This window comes from Ranitomeya imitator, chromosome 1, assembly GCF_032444005.1.
Source record: "Ranitomeya imitator isolate aRanImi1 chromosome 1, aRanImi1.pri, whole genome shotgun sequence".
Taxonomy (NCBI): domain Eukaryota; kingdom Metazoa; phylum Chordata; class Amphibia; order Anura; family Dendrobatidae; genus Ranitomeya; species Ranitomeya imitator.
In genome coordinates, this window is record NC_091282.1 from 106,060,544 (window position 1) to 106,084,641 (window position 24,098).

At 44.9% G+C, this 24,098-nt stretch overlaps 1 protein-coding gene across 2 annotated transcripts in view; it reads right to left on the minus strand.

Annotated features, from left to right (window-relative positions):
• The window catches only part of SGTB (small glutamine rich tetratricopeptide repeat co-chaperone beta), a 186,344-nt gene that overhangs the window by 56,432 nt on the left and 105,814 nt on the right, over positions 1-24,098 (minus strand). For both annotated transcript variants that reach the window (XM_069749520.1, XM_069749513.1), the window contains exons 2-3: positions 23,927-24,058; positions 20,650-20,753 (exon numbers count right to left, since the gene is read on the minus strand). In XM_069749520.1, the coding sequence (XP_069605621.1) occupies positions 20,650-20,753; positions 23,927-24,026 (204 nt within the window). In that variant the 5' untranslated portion in view covers positions 24,027-24,058. The remainder of the gene's footprint in view (positions 1-20,649; positions 20,754-23,926; positions 24,059-24,098) is intronic.

Here is a 24,098-nt window from a genome sequence, read left to right on the forward strand (position 1 = left end):
TCGGAGTACTCTGGATTTGTCCCACACTCCAAAGACATACTGATAGAGAATCAAGATTAAGAGCCCCAGTGGAGACAGTGATGATAATGTCTGTAAAGCGCTGTGGGATATGATGGGCTATACAAGCAATGCATATTAAATAAATATTATAACCATAAAAAGCTGTCCGGGTCATAGATAAAATAAAGGTGTATACACAAATATTTAGCTAAAGACTCATAAGTAGAGTTGAGCGACCTTGACCTTTTTAGAGTCGAGCCGGGTTTTGCGAAACCCGACTATGTCCAAAGTCGGGTCGAGTGAAATCGGCCGATTATGACGTAAAGTCGGGATCGACCGAAACACGAAACCCAATGCAAGTCAATGGGGCAGCATAGTCGGCAGTGAGTGGGGGCCAGGAAAACACCTAGAGTGCCCATTTTAATGTCAAAACCATCCATTCTTCTTAATGAAGCTTGTCAAGCGTAATTTACCTTATAATAATTGGAAGGCATTTGAAATTGGGGGTCATTTGGCTAAAGTTGTGGGGGGTAGGGCTGGTTCAAGTAATTAGTGGGCCCAGGAAATCTGGACCACGTCACGGCAGTGGAGCAGGGAGAGGTAAGTATTTCAACTTTGCAAGTGCTGTGAACCTGAGCAAGCAGGGGGGGCCCACTCGTTGGCATTGGCACTGGCACAGGGCCCCTCAAAGTACAGCGGTGTGTTTGCACGGCGGGGGCGCCTCCCACCGGCAGCAACACTTTTGCGTACTATGAGAGGCCCTGTGCCAGTGACGTCGCCAACTAGTATTCCTCCCCCCACCTGATGAAGGAACCTGCACTTTCATCTGCACCTTCCTCTTTGTCCCCGTGTAAGGTGGTATGGTATGCGGGAAGAGCAACCTGACTTTCAGCAGGGTCACAATGTTGTTGTGTAGCGTGCACGGGGAATGTTGCGTTATGGGTCAATGTACCAGCAGACTCATCTATCACTGGCTGGGCAATGGGCACGATGAAGTGGAAACACAGATATAGGCCCAAAGAAGAAAGTGGGCTAAATGCAGTTCAAAATTGGTAACACAGGAATAACCAGGGGGCATTGCAGTGGAGGACAACTGGAATGAGAGGCTGACACAGAGAGTAGGGCCAAATCAGTAAGTAGTCGAAATGCAGTTCAAAATTGGCAACCGTAGTAAACAGGCGGCACAGCTTTGTTCAGTGGAGGAGAACAGCAAGGAGTGGCAGACACCGATAGTAGGCCCCAACCCAACTAGTAGGCCAAATGCAGTCTAACATTAACAACTACTTAACGAGAGGCTGAAAATGGTATTTCAGGACAGGAAACCAGGAGAACAGCAAGGAGTGGCAGACACCGATAGTAGGCCCCAAACCAACTAGTACGCCAAATGCAGTTGTTCCATTTAACCACAATTTAATGAGAGCCTGAAGATAGAAGCTCAGGAAAGGCAACCTGGGGAACACCTTGGAGTGTAACACACCATCTCTCTCCACCCCATACCCATTTTGTAGGCCTAATGCTGTGTACTTTTCTACAACTACTAAACGAGAGTCGGAAGACCGAAGCAATGGCAAGGAAACCTGGGGAACACCTTGGAGTGTAACACACCATCTCTCTCCACCCCATACCCAATTTGTAGGCCTAATGCAGCCTACTTTCCGACACCTACTAAACGAGAGCATGAAGATCGAAGCTCAGGAAAGGCAACCTGGGGAACACCTTGGAGTGTAACACACCATCTCTCTCCACCCCATACCCATTTTTTAGGCCTAATGCAGTGTACTTTTCTACAACTACTAAACGAGAGTCGGAAGACCGAAGCAATGGCAAGGAAACCTGGGGAACACCTTGGAGTGTAACACACCATCTCTCTCCACCCCATTCCCCATTTTTTAGGCCTAATGCAGCCTACTTTCCGACACCTACTAAACGAGAGCATGAAGATCGAAGCTCAGGAAAGGCAACCTGGGGAACACCTTGGAGTGTAACACACCATCTCTCTCCACCCCATACCCATTTTGTAGGCCTAATGCTGTGTACTTTTCTACAACTACTAAACGAGAGTCGGAAGACCGAAGCAATGGCAAGGAAACCTGGGGAACACCTTGGAGTGTAACACACCATCTCTCTCCACCCCATACCCAATTTGTAGGCCTAATGCAGCCTACTTTCCGACACCTACTAAACGAGAGCATGAAGATCGAAGCTCAGGAAAGGCAACCTGGGGAACACCTTGGAGTGTAACACACCATCTCTCTCCACCCCATACCCATTTTGTAGGCCTAATGCTGTGTACTTTTCTACAACTACTAAACGAGAGTCGGAAGACCGAAGCAATGGCAAGGAAACCTGGGGAACACCTTGGAGTGTAACACACCATCTCTCTCCACCCCATACCCAATTTGTAGGCCTAATGCAGCCTACTTTCCGACACCTACTAAACGAGAGCATGAAGATCGAAGCTCAGGAAAGGCAACCTGGTGAAAACCTTGGAGTGTAACACAACCTGTCTCTACACCCCATACACAATTAGTAGGCCTAATGCAGCGTAGTTTCCAACAGCTACTAAACGAGAGCCGGAAGATCGAAGCTCAGGAAAGGCAACCTGGGGAACACCTTGGAGTGTAACACAACCTCTCTCTACACCACGGAAGGGCTGATTCTTAGGAAGGAAGGCTGTTGTAAATAAGCATTGCGCGTCCGAGGGTGATTATATTCTTATTCGGTATCTACTCACCCTCGGACGCGCCATGCTTCTTGATTTGTAATTAATGTTTATTTGCAATGTGCTTTTGACTTACTCAATTATTTTTTTAATTATTGATTGTATTAAATTAATAGTTTAACATCTTATTGGAAATAATTTAAAGGAGACGCGACAGGACAACACTCGGTGGATGCCATATCTGTGTTAACAACTCCAAAAAACTTTCAGTTAACTTCTTGCAGGAGAAAGAAATTGTAGCTGTTGGACCTTTGTAGTACAGTTCCAGATATTTGTTGTGTGTTTGTTTTGATTGTTAAAATGTCTGCATTTGAGATCTCAACACAATCTTATTTTTTTTAATCAAATTAATTTTTTTTATATTTAATGATGTTGGTTCAAGGGGTACACGGGCAGCAATAGACAGGTCAGTGGAGGCCTAGTGGAAGGATTGACGGCAGACAGGCATCAAAGGCCTAACATTGGGCTGGCTGTAGGCAAGTTAAAATTGGTTCCAGGGGAACACGGCCATCAGTGGCCTGGTCAGTGTAGTTGTAGTTGAAAGAACGGGACGCAGACAGGCTTCGAAGGCCTAACATAATAACATAGGGCTGGCTGTAGGCAAGTTAAAATTGGTTCCAAGGGAACACGGCCATCAGTGGCCTGGTCAGTGTAGTTGTAGTTGAAAGAACGGGACGCAGACAGGCTTCGAAGGCCTAACATAACAAACTTGGGCTGGCTGTAGGCACTTTTAAATTTGTTCCAGGGGTACATGGGCAGCAGTGTATGGTCAGTGGAAGTCTAGTGGAAGGAGTGACCGCAGACAGGCTTTCAAGGCCTAACATAACAAACTTGGGCTGGCTGTAGGCACTTTTAAATTGGTTCCAGGGGTACACGGGCAGCAGTGGTCTGGTCAGTGGAAGTCTAGTGGAAGGAGTGACCGCAGACAGGCTTCGAAGGCCTAACATAACAAACTTGGGCTGGCTGTAGGCACTTTTAAATTTGTTCCAGGGGTACATGGGCAGCAGTGTATGGTCAGTGGAAGTCTAGTGGAAGGAGTGACCGCAGACAGGCTTCCAAGGCCTAACATAACAAACTTGGGCTGGCTGTAGGCACTTTTAAATTGGTTCCAGGGGTACACGGGCAGCAGTGGTCTGGTCAGTGGAAGTCTAGTGGAAGGAGTGACCGCAGACAGGCTTCGAAGGCCTAACATAACAAACTTGGGCTGGCTGTAGGCACTTTTAAATTGGTTCCAGGGGTACACGGGCAGCAGTGGTCTGGTCAGTGGAAGTCTAGTGGAAGGAGTGACCGCAGACAGGCTTCCAAGGCCTAACATAACAAACTTGGGCTGGCTGTAGGCACTTTTAAATTGGTTCCAGGGGTACACGGGCAGCAGTGGTCTGGTCAGTGGAAGTCTAGTGGAAGGAGTGACCGCAGACAGGCTTCGAAGGCCTAACATAACAAACTTGGGCTGGCTGTAGGCACTTTTAAATTGGTTCCAGGGGTACACGGGCAGCAGTGGTCTGGTCAGTGGAAGTCTAGTGGAAGGAGTGACCGCAGACAGGCTTCCAAGGCCTAACATAACAAACTTGGGCTGGCTGTAGGCACTTTTAAATTGGTTCCAGGGGTACACGGGCAGCAGTGGTCTGGTCTGTGGAAGTCTAGTGGAAGGAGTGACCGCAGACAGGCTTCGAAGGCCTAACATAATAACATAGGGCTGGCTGTAGGCAAGTTAAAATTGGTTCCAAGGGAACACGGCCATCAGTGGCCTGGTCAGTGTAGTTGTAGTTGAAAGAACGGGACGCAGACAGGCTTCGAAGGCCTAACATAACAAACTTGGGCTGGCTGTAGGCACTTTTAAATTTGTTCCAGGGGTACATGGGCAGCAGTGTATGGTCAGTGGAAGTCTAGTGGAAGGAGTGACCGCAGACAGGCTTCCAAGGCCTAACATAACAAACTTGGGCTGGCTGTAGGCACTTTTAAATTGGTTCCAGGGGTACACGGGCAGCAGTGGTCTGGTCAGTGGAAGTCTAGTGGAAGGAGTGACCGCAGACAGGCTTCGAAGGCCTAACATAACAAACTTGGGCTGGCTGTAGGCACTTTTAAATTGGTTCCAGGGGTACACGGGCAGCAGTGGTCTGGTCAGTGGAAGTCTAGTGGAAGGAGTGACCGCAGACAGGCTTCCAAGGCCTAACATAACAAACTTGGGCTGGCTGTAGGCACTTTTAAATTGGTTCCAGGGGTACACGGGCAGCAGTGGTCTGGTCAGTGGAAGTCTAGTGGAAGGAGTGACCGCAGACAGGCTTCGAAGGCCTAACATAACAAACTTGGGCTGGCTGTAGGCACTTTTAAATTGGTTCCAGGGGTACACGGGCAGCAGTGGTCTGGTCAGTGGAAGTCTAGTGGAAGGAGTGACCGCAGACAGGCTTCCAAGACCTAACATAACAAAATTGGGCTGGCTGTAGGCACTTTAAATTGGTTCCAGGGGTACATGGGCAGCAGTGTATGGTCAGTGGAAGTCTAGTGGAAGGAGTGACCGCAGACAGGCTTCGAAGGCCTAACATAATAACATAGGGCTGGCTGTAGGCAAGTTAAAATTGGTTCCAAGGGAACACGGCCATCAGTGGCCTGGTCAGTGTAGTTGTAGTTGAAAGAACGGGACGCAGACAGGCTTCGAAGGCCTAACATAACAAACTTGGGCTGGCTGTAGGCACTTTTAAATTTGTTCCAGGGGTACATGGGCAGCAGTGTATGGTCAGTGGAAGTCTAGTGGAAGGAGTGACCGCAGACAGGCTTCCAAGGCCTAACATAACAAACTTGGGCTGGCTGTAGGCACTTTTAAATTGGTTCCAGGGGTACACGGGCAGCAGTGGTCTGGTCAGTGGAAGTCTAGTGGAAGGAGTGACCGCAGACAGGCTTCCAAGGCCTAACATAACAAACTTGGGCTGGCTGTAGGCACTTTTAAATTGGTTCCAGGGGTACACGGGCAGCAGTGGTCTGGTCAGTGGAAGTCTAGTGGAAGGAGTGACCGCAGACAGGCTTCCAAGGCCTAACATAACAAAATTGGGCTGGCTGTAGGCACTTTAAATTGGTTCCAGGGGTACATGGGCAGCAGTGTATGGTCAGTGGAAGTCTAGTGGAAGGAGTGACGGCAGACAGTCTTCGAAGGCCTAACATAACAAAATTGGGCTGACTGTAGGCACTTTTAAATTGGTTCCAGGGTAACACGGCCAGCAGTGGCCTGGTCAGTGTAGTAGTTGTAGAAAGAAGGGACCGCAGACAGGCTTCGAAGGCCTAACATAACAAAAATGTCAAAACAATGGTATTGTCAGTGCCAGGCATTGAAGGATGTCAGCGCCTAGACTACACATTGGTGAAGCTGTGAGAGATAATTTTGCTAGTGGTAGAGCACTGTTTGAGCTGGGGGGGGAACTGTCTTGTGGCCGGCGGTACAGGCACAGGGCCCCTCATATTACAACGGTGTGTCTGACGTTGGGTGCGCACCACCACCGCCAGAGACACTTTATTGTACTATGAGGGACCCAGTGGCAGTGCCGTCGACCAAAAGCGGCCACACCCACCTCTTCAGACAAACAGCACTCTCAAGGGTCCAAGCGCAAAGTGGCGATAGCACGGCCCCGTGTGGGGAGTTTGGCCATTTCGTGAGGTGGAAACATGTCGTATGCTGGACAATCAGGTGAAGAAAATTACGAGATTGGAAAAGTCATTCAGAATAGTCCACAGGCAAGACCTTTTCATAGGAAAGCTAGGTGTCAGCCGGGCAGGGTGGGGCAAAAGATTTTGAAATCCAGTTGTGGTTCATTTTAATGAAGGTTAGATCATCTACATTTTGGGTAGCCAGACGAGTCCTTTTTTCTGTTAGTATTGAACCTGCAGCACTGAATACTCTTTCTGATAGGACACTAGCTGCCGGGCAAGCAAGCTCCTGCAATGCATATTCTGCCAATTCTGGCCAGGTGTCTAATTTGGATGCCCAGTAATCAAATGGGAATGACGGTTGAGGGAGAACGTCGATAAGGGATGAAAAATAGTTTGTAACCATACTGGACAAATGTTGTCTCCTGTCACTTTGAATTGATGCTGCAGTACCTGTCCTGTCTGCGGTCATAGAAAAATCACTCCACAACCTGGTCAGAAAACCCCTCTGGCCAACGCCACTTCTGATTTCTGCCCCTCTAACACCTCTGGTCTGCTGGCCCCTGGAGCTCGTGTGAGAACGATCACGGGCGCTGTGTGCAGGGAATGCCAGAAGCAAACGGTCAACAAGAGTTGATTGTTTTGTTGCTAATATTAGTTCCAAGTTCTCATGTGGCATAATATTTTGCAATTTGCCTTTATAGCGAGGATCAAGGAGGCAGGCCAACCAGTAATCGTCATCGTTCATCATTTTTGTAATGCGTGTGTCCCTTTTGAGGATACGCAAGGCATAATCCGCCATGTGGGCCAAAGTTCCCGTTGTCAAATCTGCGGTTGTGCTTGGTTGAGGGGCAGTTGCAGGCAAATCTACGTCACTTGTGTCCCTCAAAAAACCAGAACCCGGCCTTGCCACGCCACCAATTTCCCGTGCCCCCGGGAAAGCTTCCTCATTAAAAATATACTCATCCCCATCATCCTCCTCATCCTCCACCTCCTCTTCGCCCGGTACCTCGTCATGTTCACTGCCCTGACCAGACAATCGCTGACTGTCATCAAGGCTTTCCTCTTCCTCTGGTGCAGACGCCTGATCCTTTATGTGCGTCAAACTTTGCATCAGCAGACGCATTAGGGGGATGCTCATGCTTATTATGGCGTTGTCTGCACTAACCAGCCGTGTGCATTCCTCAAAACACTGAAGGACTTGACACATGTCTTGAATCTTCGACCACTGCACACCTGACAACTCCATGTCTGCCATCCTACTGCCTGCCCGTGTATGTGTATCCTCCCACAAAAACATAACAGCCCGCCTCTGTTCGCACAGTCTCTGAAGCATGTGCAGTGTTGAGTTCCACCTTGTTGCAACGTCTATGATTAGGCGATGCTGGGGAAGGTTCAAAGAACGCTGATAGGTCTGCATACGGCTGGAGTGTACAGGCGAACGGCGGATATGTGCGCAAAGTCCACGCACTTTGAGGAGCAGGTCGGATAACCCCGGATAACTTTTCAGGAAGCACTGCACCACCAGGTTTAAGGTGTGAGCCAGGCAAGGAATGTGTTTCAGTTGGGAAAGGGAGATGGCAGCCATGAAATTCCTTCCGTTATCACTCACTACCTTGCCTGCCTCAAGATCTACAGTGCCCAGCCACGACTGCGTTTCTTGCTGCAAGAACTCGGACAGAACTTCCGCGGTGTGTCTATTGTCGCCAAAACACTTCATAGCCAATACAGCCTGCTGACGTATGCCAGTAGCTGCCCCATAATGGGAGACCTGGTGTGCAACAGTGGCAGGTGCGGATGGAGTGTTTGTGCGACTGCGGTCTGTGGACGAGCTCTTGCTTCTGCAGGAGGACGAGGAGGAGGAGGAGGAGGAGGGGGTGCGAACGGCTACAGACAACTGTTTACTAGACCGTGGGCTAGGCAGAACTGTCCCAAACTTGCTGTCCCCTGTGGACCCTGAATCCACCACATTTACCCAGTGTGCCGTGATGGACACGTAACGTCCCTGGCCATGCCTACTGGTCCATGCATCTGTTGTCAGGTGCACCTTTGTGCTCACAGATTGCCTGAGTGCATGGACGATGCGCTCTTTAACATGCTGGTGGAGGGCTGGGATGGCTTTTCTGGAAAAAAAGTGTCGACTGGGTAGCTCGTAGCGTGGTACAGCGTAGTCCATCAGGTCTTTGAAAGCTTCGCTTTCAACTAACCGGTAGGGCATCATCTCTAACGAGATTAGTCTAGCTATGTGGGCGTTCAAACCCTGTGTACGCGGATGCGAGGCTAAGTATTTCCTTTTTCTAACCATAGTCTCATGTAGGGTGAGCTGGACTGGAGAGATGGAGATCGTGGAACTAGCGGGGGTGCCGGTGGACATGGCAGACTGAGAGACGGTGGGAGATGGTATTGTTGCCGCCGGTGCCCTAGATGCAGTGTTTCCTACTACGAAACTGGTGATTCCCTGACCCTGACTGCTTTGGCCTGGCAAAGATACCTGCACAGATACAGCAGGTGGTGCGCTAAATGGTGGTCCTACACTGCCGGAAGGGATGTTGCGTTGATGACTAGCTTCATTGGCCGAGGGTGCAACAACCTTAAGGGACGTTTGGTAGTTAGTCCAAGCTTTCAAATGCATGGTGGTTAAATGTCTATGCATGCAACTAGTATTGAGACTTTTCAGATTCTGACCTCTGCTTAAGGAAGTAGAACATTTTTGACAGATGACTTTGCGCTGATCAATTGGATGTTGTTTAAAAAAATGCCAGACTGCACTCTTTCTAGCATCGGATACCTTTTCAGGCATTGCAGACTGAGCTTTAACCGGATGGCCACGCTGTCCTCCACCAGGTTTTGGCTTTGCCACGCGTTTTGGGCAAGATACGGGCCCGGCAGATGGAACCTGTGGCGATGTTGATGCCTGCTGCGGCCCCTCCTCCTCCTCTGCTTCAGAACTGCTGCCGCCTGCACCCTGTTCCCCCAATGGCTGCCAATCGGGGTCAAGAACTGGGTCATCTAATAACTCTTCTTGTACCTCCTGCGCAACTTCGTCTGTGTCACCGTGTCGTTCGGTGGTATAGCGTTCGTGATGGGGCAACATAGTCTCATCAGGGTCTGATTCTTGATCAGCACCCTGCGAGGGCAATGTTGTGGTCTGAGTCAAAGGACCAGCATAGTAGTCTGGCTGTGGCTGTGCGTCAGTGCACTCCATGTCAGATTCAATTTGTAATGGGCATGGACTGTTAACTGCTTCACTTTCTAAGCCAGGGTCGGTATGTGTAAAGAGCTCCATGGAGTAACCCGTTGTGTCGCCTGCTGCATTCTTCTCTGTTGTTGTTTTTGCTGAAGAGGACAAGGAAGTGACTTGTCCCTGACCGTGAACATCCACTAACGACGCGCTGCTTTTACTTTTACCAGTTTCACGAGAGGAGGCAAAAGAGCTAGAGGCTGAGTCAGCAAGATAAGCCAAAACTTGCTCTTGCTGCTCCGGCTTTAAAAGCGGTTTTCCTAATCCCAGAAAAGGGAGCGTTCGAGGCCTTGTGTAGCCGGACGACGAACCTGGCTCCACAGCTCCAGACTTAGGTGCAATATTTTTTTCCCCACGACCACCTGATGCTCCACCACTACCACTACCCTCATTACCAGCTGACAATGAACGCCCCCGGCCACGACCTCTTCCACTAGACTTCCTCATTGTTTTAAAAACGTAACCAAACTAACGTTATTTGTTGCAGTCACACAACTTACACGGTGAGCTATAACTTCAGTATGATTTAGCTACCCCTTTACAGGTTGGTGAGACCACAGCGAAAATCAGGCCCAATGTTACACACTCTTTTTTTGGTGGCTGCAAATTAGAGAGATGCCCCACACGCAGGACTGTCACTGAAGCACAAATGTTAATATTAATGTCACACTATTATTTTTTTTTTATTTTTATTTTTTTCAGGAACACTTTAGAAACCCCCCCAAAAAAAAAAAATAGATTTTTGCAGGGAGAATTTAGAAAACAAATGTAACAAACTATATGCTTTCTATGGGCCACTGAGTGAGAGATGACGCACACAGGAATCAGGAGTGGCACACAAGCCCAGAGGCCAATATTTTTCTACCAATGATTGATGGAGTTATTTTCTCTGGTAGATTTTGGAACCCAAATCAAGGAAAAAAAATATAGGCTTTCTATGGACCACAATTGGAGAGAGAGAGAGAGAGAGAGAGAGAGATGGCACACCCAGGAGTCAAGACTGGCACACAAGCAGAAAGGCCAATATTAATCTCCCACTGTTTTTTTTGGTTGTTTTTTTTTTTTTTTTTTCAGGGAGACTTTAGAAAAAAAAATAATAAAAAAAATATGATTTTATCAGGAAGAATTTAGAAACCAAATAAAATAAAATGATTTTTTCAGGGAGAATTTATAAAACAAATAAAAACAAAAATAGGCGTTCTATGGCCCACTGACTGAGAGATGACGCACACAGGAATCAGGAGTGGCACACAAGCCCAGAGGCCAATATTTTTCTACCAATGATTGATGGAGTTATTTTCTCTGGTAGATTTTGGAACCCAAATCAAGGAAAAAAAATATAGGCTTTCTATGGACCACAATTGGAGAGAGAGAGAGAGAGAGAGAGAGAGAGAGAGAGATGGCACACCCAGGAGTCAAGACTGGCACACAAGCAGAAAGGCCAATATTAATCTCCCACTGTTTTTTTTGGTTGTTTTTTTTTTTTTTTTTTCAGGGAGACTTTAGAAAAAAAAATAATAAAAAAAATATGATTTTATCAGGAAGAATTTAGAAACCAAATAAAATAAAATGATTTTTTCAGGGAGAATTTATAAAACAAATAAAAACAAAAATAGGCGTTCTATGGCCCACTGACTGAGAGATGACGCACACAGGAGTCAGGAGTGGCACACAAGCCCAGAGGCCAATATTTTTCTACCAATGATTGATGTAGTTATTTTCTCTGGTAGATTTTGGAACCCAAATCAAAGAAAAAAAATATAGGCTTTCTATGGACCACAATTGGAGAGAGAGAGAGAGAGAGAGAGAGAGAGAGAGAGATGGCACACCCAGGAGTCAAGACTGGCACACAAGCAGAAAGGCCAATATTAATCTCCCACTGTTTTTTTTTTTTTTTTTTTTTTTTTTTTTTTCAGGGAGACTTTAGAAAAAAAAATAATAAAAAAAATATGATTTTATCAGGAAGAATTTAGAAACCAAATAAAATAAAATGATTTTTTCAGGGAGAATTTATAAAACAAATAAAACCAAAAATAGGCGTTCTATGGCCCACTGACTGAGAGATGACGCACCCAGGAGTCAAGACTGGCACACAAGCAGAAAGGCCAATATTAATCTCCCACTGTTTTTTTTTTTTTTTTTTTTTTTTTTTTTTCAGGGAGACTTTAGAAAAAAAAATAATAAAAAAAATATGATTTTATCAGGAAGAATTTAGAAACCAAATAAAATAAAATGATTTTTTCAGGGAGAATTTATAAAACAAATAAAACCAAAAATAGGCGTTCTATGGCCCACTGACTGAGAGATGACGCACCCAGGAGTCAAGACTGGCACACAAGCAGAAAGGCCAATATTAATCTCCCACTGTTTTTTTTTTTTTTTTTTTTTTTTTCAGGGAGACTTTAGAAAAAAAAATAATAAAAAAAATATGATTTTATCAGGAAGAATTTAGAAACCAAATAAAATAAAATGATTTTTTCAGGGAGAATTTAGAAAACAAATAAAACCAAAAATAGGCGTTCTATGGCCCACTGACTGAGAGAGAGAGAGAGATGGAACGCTTAGTACTGGCACACAAGCCCAAAGGGCAATATTAATCTCCCTTTTTTTTTCCAGGGAGAATTTCTAAAACCCCCCCAAAAAAAAAAATAGGCTTTCTATGGCCCACTATTTGTGAGAGAGATGGGACGCTCAGGACTGGCACAGATGGCACGCTCAGGACTGGCACAGAAGCCCAGAGGCCAATATTAATCTCCCTTTTTTTCTGGGAGAATTTATAAAACCAAAAAAATATTTAAATAGGCTTTCTATGGCCCACTATTTGTGAGAGAGATGGCACGCTCAGGACTGGCACAGATGGCACGCTCACAACTGGCACACAAGCCCAGAGGCCAATATTAATCTCCCTTTTTTCAGGGAAAATTTATAAAACCAAAAAAAAAATTAAATAGGCTTTCTATGGCCCACTATTTGTGAGAGAGATGGCACGCTCAGGACTGGCACAGATGGCACGCTCACAACTGGCACACAAGCCCAGAGGCCAATATTAATCTCCCTTTTTTCAGGGAAAATTTATAAAACCAAAAAAAAAATTAAATAGGCTTTCTATGGCCCACTATTTGTGAGAGAGATGGCACGCTCAGGACTGGCACAGATGGCACGCTCACAACTGGCACACAAGCCCAGAGGCCAATATTAATCTCCCTTTTTTTCAGGGAGAATTTATAAAACCAAAAAAAAAATTAAATAGGCTTTCTATGGCCCACTATTTGTGAGAGAGATGGCACGCTCAGGGCTGGCACAGATGGCACGCTCAGGACTGGCACACAAGCCCAGAGGCCAATATTAATCTCCCTTTTTTTCAGGGAGAATTTATAAAACCCAAAAAAAAATAAAATAGGCTTTCTATGGCCCACTATTTGTGAGAGAGATGGCACACTCAGGACTGGCACACAAGCCCAAAGGCCAATATTAATCTCACACTGTATTTTTATCAGGGAGAATTTATACACCCCACAAAAAAAAATACAGAAAAATGAAAAGGCTTTCTATGGCCCACTATGTGAGAGAGATGGCACACACAGGGATGGCACTCTAGCAGAAATGCCAAATTGCCAATCTTAATCTCCCACCAAAAAAAAAAAAAAAAAAAAACAGGGAATGTCCTACAATTACTATCTCCCTGCCTGCAGTAATCTCAGCCAGGTATGGCAGGCAGCTACTATCTCCCTGCCTGCAGTAATCTCAGCCAGGTATGGCAGGCAGCAATAAGGAGTGGACTGATGCACAAATGAAATAAAAAGTGTGGACAAACAAAAAAGATAGCTGTGCAGAAAGGAAGGAACAAGAGGATTTGTGCTTTGAAAAAAGCAGTTGGTTTGCACAGCGGCGTACACACAGCAATGCAGCTATCAGGGAGCCTTCTAGGGCAGCCCAATGAGCTACAGCGCTGAGGGGAAAAAAAAAAAAAACTTCCACTGTCCCTGCACACCGAGGGTGGTGTTGGACAGTGCAAATCGCTGCAGCACAAGCGGTTTTGTGGTTAATGGACCCTGCCTAACGCTATCCCTGCTTCTGACAAAGCGGCAGCAACCTCTCCCTAAGCTCAGATCAGCAGCAGTAAGATGGCGGTCGGCGGGAACGCCTCTTTATAGCCCCTGTGACGTCGCAGACAGCAAGCCAATCACTGCAATGCCCTTCTCTAAGATGGTGGGGACCAGGACCTATGTCATCACGCTGCCCACACTCTGCGTTTACCTTCATTGGCTGAGAAATGGCGCTTTTCGCGTCATTGAAACGCGACTTTGGCGCGAAAGTCGCGTACCGCATGGCCGACCCCGCACAGGGGTCGGATCGGGTTTCATGAAACCCCGACTTAGCCAAAAGTCGGCGACTTTTGAAAATGTTCGACCCGTTTCGCTCAACCCTACTCATAAGTTTTGGGGACACTGGACCAAAAATCGTAGAGAACATGATAGGTCGGTTGAAAAAGAAGAGTAACTATAGAGAAAACCAGAACCTGTTGTCTGCATTTCCCCAAGCATGCATGAGAAAATATTATTACAAATATAGACTGCACAGATTATATCTGATTCGGTGGAGATTTCGCTTCTAGTGGTTAACAGTCCAAACGCTCATCATTTCAAATACAGAAACACACTCTGACATCTTAAGGTTTACCTCGTGGAGGAGACTAAAACCTCAGGCTTTCTGGACTTGATGAAGATTAACTCAACAATCAAACATGCTAACCTTTCAAAGTATTTAAACTAAACATAGCATACAGATTTCATACAACACATTATGAAACCTTATAAGATTAGAAGCTTCAACTCAAGTAAAATATATAAAGTGGAAATGTTATTCAATGTGTGACAGTAGTTAAGAGATGGAGAATTCCATTTCCTTTTGGTCTGGTTGACCTGGTCCACCATGTATTGTATCGATGAATATTTATTTAAATAGCCATAATGTAATACTACATTACCCCTGAAGGAGTTGCAAATAGCCCTGGTATAACAAGTCGTCACTAGGGGTCGGATCGTGGACTGGCTTCATTACATTCTCTATAAGAAAACCCCCTTGCTCAGTTGAATTCTGCATTAAAGAGATTGTCCAATACTTTTTCATTGATGACCTATTCCTAGGATAGGTCATCAATGTCATCATCAGGTCAGAGTTCGAAACCCGGCGATCAGCTGTTCTCTGAGTTGGTGGTCGCCGGCAGGAACTACTCGATTACAAAGCTGCTCTGTCTTCTGATAGTGGCCCATCAGGGTACTAAATGTCCGCCTCCTATTTAAATCAATAGTAGCTGAAAGTGCAGTACTCTGCCACGACCACTATCAGAAGAGGAAGCAGCTCCGAAATCGAGCAGTTCCGCCGCCGACACCGAAAATAGCTGATCGGTGGGGATGGTCAATGTCAGACCCTGAGCAGACATTGAAAGCCTATCCTAAGGATAGGTCATCAATGAAAAACTAGTGCAAAACTTCTTTAAGTGTTGTTTCCAAGAGAGAATTAGATGCCTTTATCAGGTACCAAGTTGTGGTACAAGGAGCCTGTGGTTTGCCAGTTTGGTTCCTCAAGCATGAGTCCAAATAGATCTTGCCTTTAGTGACACAAAGGGGAAGATAGTTGCCAACCCCACTACTTACTTTAATGTTGGGAGGTAGGCACTTTAATTATTATATGACAAAAGAGAAGCAGTCACCATAATAAATATCATGACAATAAAACCCTTAATATGATAAATAACATCTGCCAGTATATCAGCTGACAAAATAAATATGATTGTCAACATACCACAATAGATTCAATCTGCCAACAACAACTGCTACCCTGTGATGCCTGCAAGGCAAACTAAACACAACAGTAATATCTTATCCAAAATAAGCAATTCTCAATGTATGTAGAACAGAATCATCTGCCATCACTTATAGATGATTTTTTTTTACAAATTTATACCACAACCTGTAAGCAAAATTCTAGGACTGAAAAATAAAGATGGGATAACCAAAAATCCACTTTTAATGATAAACATTTACTCTTGATTATTAGTTATTCTGGATTATGAGACGTTCTATAATAAAAACATGAAGAAATTATGTAAATAAATTGTTCTCGTATATAAGGTTGTTTGTTCATATGGCTTGTCCTTTTGTAAAGAAATCCTTTACAAAATGAGAGGAAATAAAATAGGATGTAATGGCCCTTGATGGTAACTTTGCAGGAGCAGAAATACCATTGTACAGCCGCACAGGGGCCCAAGAGGTACAGGGTGCACAAGGACATAATGCACTTATAGGGTAACCTCCAGTCCTAGGTGGTACTTTCAAGATATTTTATTTAATTCTACAAGAGAGTTCATTTACACTTTTCCCCAACAGTCATTGTCTGTAAGGCCTCCTTCAAACATCCTAGTGATGCCTGTACAGGAATGACCAGTACTGGTCCGTGTCCGTGTGCCATCCATATGTGCGTTTGTGACATCCATGAATTCGTCTGCTGTCAGTGGTCCATGTTTCATATCCGAATGCTATTCGTGTGCTGTCCGTGTGACAAGTACCGGCACCTGGGAACAAGCTGTACAGTTTGTGCTGATCCTATGTGCCGGCAGCAAGTCTTACCGGTGGTGAACTCTATGACGTCACTGCTAGTCAATGTAGCTGCGTTCGCAGCATCTCCTTCTTCCATGATTTTCAGCCTGGGCAGTTGCATCATGACACGTCCCGGTTGTAAACCTGATAAGAATTGCGGCGTCGGACAGTATTGCTCATCATTACTTCAGACAGGTGAGGCATATGGTTGTTTTTTATTTTGTTTTACAGGAGACAAGGGCTTTAATGGAATGGGCGTAAGGTGAGTTTTGTTGTTTATTATTTTCTTTTTTTACAGGGGACAAGGGATTCAATGGAATGGGTGTAAGGTGAGTATAACTTTGTTCTTTTATTTTTAAATAAATTTGTAAAACAGGATGTGGATTATTATTTCAAATAAAGGACTTTATTCTGGCTTTGTTTTTCTTGCAATATGACTATGCTGTTAGTAATTGAGAGGCGTCTTATACAATGCAAAGGTGACATCAACCCCACAAACAGGGCCGCCATCAGGGCAGTACTGCCTTTGCTGGAGTATGTGGCCCGGTAAATATTTACTGCAGTGTTTTCGGTCATTATGTTTCTGTCTTTGGTTTTTCTGTTCAGTGGCCAAGTGTGAAAGTGTGCTTACACACTGCATGCACATGGGTTTATATCCCTGTTCATACTTTTGGCTTTTCTCTGTTTGCATCATGTGCATATAAAGGTGTGGCCTGCCTTTTCCTTGAACTGGGCATTATATTGATGTGGACTCCCATTTCTGTGAGTCCACTAGTTGGGCTCAGTCCATCTCAGCCCTTACCCACAGGCATGTCACTTGACAAACGGTAAGGTTTTTAATATTACAGTTAGGACTGTTCTAATTACAGTCACCTTGAAGAAGTGGGATGACTTTCACTTTTTTTTATCTAAAAACATGTTAACTAAGTACCGTATATTATTTTCATGCAATTTGCTATTTATTTATTTATTTACTGCAGGGTATTTAATAATTATGTTTCTGTCTTTGTTTTTTTTTCTGTTCAGTGGCCAAGAGAGAACGTGCATCTACATGCTGCATGCACACCAGTTTATATCCCAGTTCATACCTTTGGGTTTTTACTATATACAGAGATCCTGTTTATTATGTCACTGGTGATCACTGTATTACCTATACACTATACACTATATACAGAGCTTCTGTGCATAATGTCACTGGTGGACCCTGTATTACCTTTCCACTGACTATATACACAGATCTTCTGTATATAAAGTCACTGAGAATCACTGTATTACCTGTACACTGACACCATATACAGAGCTCCTGTTTATAATGTCACTGGGGATCACTGTATTACCTGTACACTATACACTATATACAAAGCTCCTGTGTATAATGTCACTGGTGATCACTGTATTACGTGCACACTGACACTATACACTGTGTACTATATACAAAGCTCCTGTGTACATGGTATTATTGCTCATTTAAAAAAATGTATGTGACACATTCCCTTAAAGAAGCATAAATAAAAGTATACCTAAAAAGAGTACAGGATATTTTAACAAATGTTTAATAGGCTAGAGTAGACTAGAGCCCAGCCAAGTCTAGCTTGTCGTGTTAACGGCTTAAATCTTTTGGCCAAAACAAAAGCTGCTGGCTATGTATGTATTCTGATGTTAGATGGGAACTGTTAATGTGTGATTGAAAAGGATGTGGTGCAGAAGTGAAGTTTTCCAAGATTGGGCAGTGGGACTGTGGAATGTTGGAGACGGAGCTAGGGTGGAGCAGGGCCGACGTCAGCACCCGGCGTACCCGGGCAAGTGCCGGGGCCCTGGCGAGACAGGGGGGCCCATTAAAGGCCGGCATTAAGGGCAGGCAGCTGCCAGTGCCTAGGACCACCACTCCCCCAGCAGGGGCCCTCAGCTAGCGGCACATCATGGAGCTGACTCGGCAAGGGAGGGGGAGCGGCCGGGGCTGTCTAATTATGCACACCTACTCCTGGCGGTTGGCGTGGTCCCTGCAGGTCCCCAGCTCCCCAGCTTCATCCTGTACTGAGCGGTCACATGGTAACGCTCATTCCAGTAATGAATATGCAGCTCCTCCTCCCATAAGGGTGGAGCCGCATATTCATTACTGTAATGAGCGGTAACGGTGACCGCTCAGTACAGGAAGAAGCTGCCAGCGCCGGGAAGCAGGGACTGCACAGCGCCAGGAGCAGGTGAGTATAACGGGGAGGGGAGCGCAGCGCTGCGCGATATTCACCTGCTCCTTGTTCCAGCCGCCGCTCCATCTTCCACGTCCTCTGCAGTGACGCTGAGGTCAGAGGGCGCGGGCACGTGGTTAGTGCGCGCCCTCTGCCTGAGCGTCAGTGCAGAAGACGCTTTAGAAGATGGAGCAGCGGCTGGAACGAGGGCAGGTGAATATTGAAAGTGCCAGGGGCCTGAACAATGGAGAGGTAAGTATGTGATTTTTTTATTTTTTTTATCACAGCAACAGCAAATGGGGCAAGTGTCTGTATGGAGCATCTTATGGGGCAATAACTTTTGTGCAGCACTATATGGGGCAAGTGTCTGTATGGGGCCATAACGTTTGTGCAGCACTATATGGGGCAAGTGTCTCTATATACTACATGGTTGTTCTATATACTACGTGGGCCGTGTTATATACTGTATTACGTGGGCTGTTATATGCTACGTGGGCTGTGCTATATACTAGATGGCTGTTCTATAAACTACGTGGGCTGTGTTATATACTATGTGGCTGTGCTATATACTATATGGGCTGTGCTATATACTATGTGGCTGTGTTATATGCTACGTGGGCTGTTATATACTACATGGCTGTGTTATATGCTACGTGGCTGTGCTATATACTACGTGGGCTGTGTTATATACTACATGGCTGTGTTTATATGCGATCATGAATCGTGGTATGTGTTAAAGGGGGGCCCACTGAGATTCTTTCGCCCAGGGCCCTCAAAAACCTGGAGCCGGCCCTGGGATGGAGCCTGGGCGAAGTCTCAAGGTGGCCTGAAAATTTTGCCTATATGGGGCCCTGAAATTCCTGGTGGCAGCCCTGCCCTGCTGTGTGCCAGATGTGGCACATCTAATTTCTGCAGCAGGCGAAAGTTGATTTTGGATGCCTGGAAGGGGGGCAATATCTCTGACCCCTTCCCAGGCTATTAATATCAACCCATAGCTGTCTGTTTAGTCTTTGCTGGTTTGAAAGGCTAAGCAAACAGCTGTGAGCTGTTATTAATAGCCTGGGAACCTTATGGGTTATTGTTACTTGTCCTAGGTTATTAAAATCAGCCCCGAGCCATGGGCTTTACCTCTGCTGGTTATGAAAATTGTGCTGGAGCCCATGCCATTTTTTTATTTTATTCTTTATTTAAAACAGGAGTTACCCAGGTGCTGCTGAATACAACTTTGATCATTGTCTCCTGATCTCAGTGCGAGCAGGAGACAATGATAAGAGCTGCCTGTGTACTGCTTGCTCCCAGGCACTGGTATGTGTTACGCTGATGATACACAGATGTCAACTGTGTGTCATAAGTGTGCAGCACGCATATTGTCCGTGCTTCACAAAAAACGCCAACATATCTGCAAGTTTTTCACATGGACTTACGGTACGTGTTAAAAACCTGACATGTGCACACCACTATTTTATACAGTGGGTGTGGGTATGTCCATATTTGCGGTCCTTAAAAAATGGACTGGGTGTGGACACAAAAAACGGACATGTGAAGGAGGCCTAAGACACCATACTCAGCTTCTCTTTAAGTGTTCCCCAGTACGTTGGTCAAGATCAGGAATTCAGTTTTCTTTTACAAAGACATTGGAGACTGTGTAAAATTCTTATTAAATTCAATAACGCATCAGATTTAAATGAAGCAGTCTATAATGTAATGCAGAAAAGCTCTTTATGAGATTGCAGCTGAAGGATCTGCCTGTCAGCCCAGGACTCATCTATTCCAAGTGGAAATCAGTATATTTCTGACTGCAGGATGTGAATGTAGTGCAAACGAGGATAAAAGATAATCAATATGTGGCCTACTGAGCAAAATGTGCTAATTCCAGCTCAAGAGAATGGGGCAATACTGCAGCGCAGTGCCCAGCTGGTAACAAGTCGCTCCCTTCGGCATGCACCAACATTGAGTTAGAATATGTGAGTTACATTTACAAACACAGTTTTTAAAACTTTTGTGACTTTTGACATTTTTACACCAGTCATGGCCAACACTGCCTACTTTTTGAATAATGTGTGGAGCTCAAAAGGGACGGGGAGTGACTAAGCCTGCTACAAATTCATCATAATGTACTTTTTGTGCCACAACATTCAAATGAAATGTCCACCTGGAGTGTGGGAGGCGCACAACAGATGAAAGATGCGCCAAATTCATTAACACCTCTGGTGAACAACATGAATCGGGGCCTATTGTATATACATACAGTATGTGGTATATTACCTTCATGTGTGCTTGTGAGAATGCTTCCTCCAAGGTGACAGGTGCTGCAAGCTGAACATCTTCAGAGCTGATCTTGAAGACGGTCTCCAAACACTGTATGGCCACTGAACAAGAAAGATTGGATGTAAGAACAGGTGTGCCTTACTCAATACTTCTTCATTTAAAATGCTCCTTGTTTATATACCAGAATTGTACTGAAGACCCAGCGTATAACATCATGTGCTCCGAATCTATGACATTTCTCCTAGACTGGATCATATACACAGTGTTGGACTGGACCGCCAAGGGCCCACCAGTAACATTGACTCTTGGGGCCGCTGTTATTTTCAAGCAAATATTAGATTACCTTCATTCACAAATGTTCTCTATAATAATAAACTGGGGAGTTTGTCAAATAATTAATAAGATGCGGCTCATCTTTACACGTGTATAGTGTCAACTACTGCTCATATGTAGAGTGTATACGGGCCTAACCAAGGATTTATCAGTTAACCTGTGGGCCAGTCCGAGCCTGCATGTGCGTATGTGTGGGCTTACAACACCTAGTCATGGAAGTGGGTGATTAAAAGGGGTCATACAGTTCACAATCTCTGTACATAGAGATCAATACTCAGGCTCATCCTCAGCGGCAGACGTAAGGATAGGTAGAGTAATTATTTAAATATATTTTATTACTTATTTTCTGCTAAACTCACATTACCTGCACTACAGGCAGATGTACTATACAAGGAACCTACCTGACTATTATAAGGCCTATGGATAAGGGGTCCTTGTCCTGTTTACATTCATGTGGGTGGGCATTTCACCCAAGGATCATGCAGGGAAAGCAAACCCCAGGTCCTGGATGGCAATTCTGAGCGCTATAATGAGGACATCCATTTGGATCATTGCTATCAATCCATCTCTGAACGCCGTTGCCCATATTAATATTGCTCGTAGTAGACGAGTTTTCCTGTTACAATACATTATTATACAGGTCCTTCTCAAAAAATTAGCATATAGTGTTAAATTTCATTATTTACCATAATGTAATGATTACAATTAAACTTTCATATATTATAGATTCATTATCCACCAACTGAAATTTGTCAGGTCTTTTATTGTTTTAATACTGATGATTTTGGCATACAACTCCTGATAACCCAAAAAACCTGTCTCAATAAATTAGCATATTTCACCCATCCAATCAAATAAAAGTGTTTTTTAATAACAAACAAAAAAACCATCAAATAATAATGTTCAGTTATGCACTCAATACTTGGTCGGGAATCCTTTGGCAGAAATGACTGCTTCAATGCGGCGTGGCATGGAGGCAATCAGCCTGTGACACTGCTGAGATGTTATGGAGGCCCAGGATGCTTCAATAGCGGCCTTAAGCTCATCCAGAGTGTTGGGTCTTGCGTCTCTCAACTTTCTCTTCACAATATCCCACAGATTCTCTATGGGGTTCAGGTCAGGAGAGTTGGCAGGCCAATTGAGCACAGTAATACCATGGTCAGTAAACCATTTACCAGTGGTTTTGGCACTGTGAGCAGGTGCCAGGTCGTGCTGAAAAATGAAATCTTCATCTCCATAAAGCATTTCAGCCGATGGAAGCATGAAGTGCTCCAAAATCTCCTGATAGCTAGCTGCATTGACCCTGCCCTTGATGAAACACAGTGGACCAACACCAGCAGCTGACATGGCACCCCACACCATCACTGACTGTGGGTACTTGACACTGGACTTCAGGCATTTTGGCATTTCCTTCTCCCCAGTCTTCCTCCAGACTCTGGCACCTTGATTTCTGAATGACATGCAAAATTTGCTTTCATCAGAAAAAAGTACTTGGGACCACTTAGCAACAGTCCAGTGCTGCTTCTCTGTAGCCCAGGTCAGGCGCCTCTGCCGCTGTTTATGGTTCAAAAGTGGCTTTACCTGGGGAATGCGGCACCTGTAGCCCATTTCCTGCACACGCCTGTGCACGGTGGCTCTGGATGTTTCCACACCAGACTCAGTCCACTGCTTCCTCAGGTTCCCCAAGGTCTGGAATCGGTCCTTCTCCACAATCTTCCTCAGGGTCCGGTCTCCTCTTCTCGTTGTACAGCGTTTTCTGCCACATTGTTTCCTTCCAACAGACTTACCATTGAGGTGCCTTGATACAGCACTCTGGGAACAGCCTATTTGTTGAGAAATTTCTTTCTGGGTCTTACCCTCTTGCTTGAGGGTGTCAATGATGGCCTTCTTGACATCTGTCAGGTCGCTAGTCTTACCCATGATGGGGGTTTTGAGTAATGAACCAGGCAGGGAGTTTATAAAAGCCTCAGGTATCTTTTGCATGTGTTTAGAGTTAATTAGTTGATTCAGAAGATTAGGGTAATAGGTCGTTTAGAGAACCTTTTCTTAATATGCTAATTTATTGAGACAGGTTTTTTGGGTTATCAGGAGTTGTATGCCAAAATCATCAGTATTAAAACAATAAAAGACCTGACAAATTTCAGTTGGTGGATAATGAATCTATAATATATGAAAGTTTAATTGTAATCATTACATTATGGTAAATAATGAAATTTAACACTATATGCTAATTTTTTGAGAAGGACCTGTATAGTATTTGGGTTGAGGATCACACCAAATATTATATAATCAAATAAGGGATAACTTATTGATCACTATGGGTCTGACAACTGGGATCACAATGATTTCCAAAACGCGGTTCTGAAGAGTTCATCAGAATGGAAGCATGTGTCAAATGTGCACATCTGCTCCTTGCATTTCCTACAGGAATGGTGGAGATAGGTGAGCGATGTACTCGGATCTCATTCATGTCCTGTTCATAAGACACTAGACTTCCAATCCATTTAGATGGAGATCTACAGACCCCGTTTTTGGGATCTCTGGGACCACATCAGCCAAAACTACAAGGATCAGTTAGTTTATCCTAATCCTATGGATTGGAGTTAACATCTGAAACAGACGATTGACCTGGGATGCGGGTATTCTTCTATTTTTTTGGATTATGTCACACGTGGGTGCAGTGGATACAGCAAGGTTTATGATGCAATAAATCAGACATATTATTGCTCCGTATGGCTGGGGCTCCCGGATGACCCCATGGAGCGCACCTTCCCATGTCCACATTTAATGTCTTACTACACAGCAGTGGAGTTGTAAACATACAGTAGTGCTGATTAATGGATGAACCTTTCAGGAAATCCATTAACATAAAGTACTTGCATAGCCCTTTAGCTTTATGACTTTTTGCATGCCTCGAATATTGACCATGTTAATTATTTACCTTCCAAACTCTCTTGCTCATCTGACGTGTAAACTTCCCGCTGACTCTGCTCCCTTAAGAACTGGATGACAGCGTACACCAGATGCTTGATGGATGACATATTTGCTCAGCTGACCAACAACACCTAAATCACTAGAACAAGCACAGGATTTAGCAGCAGAACCATTGAAAT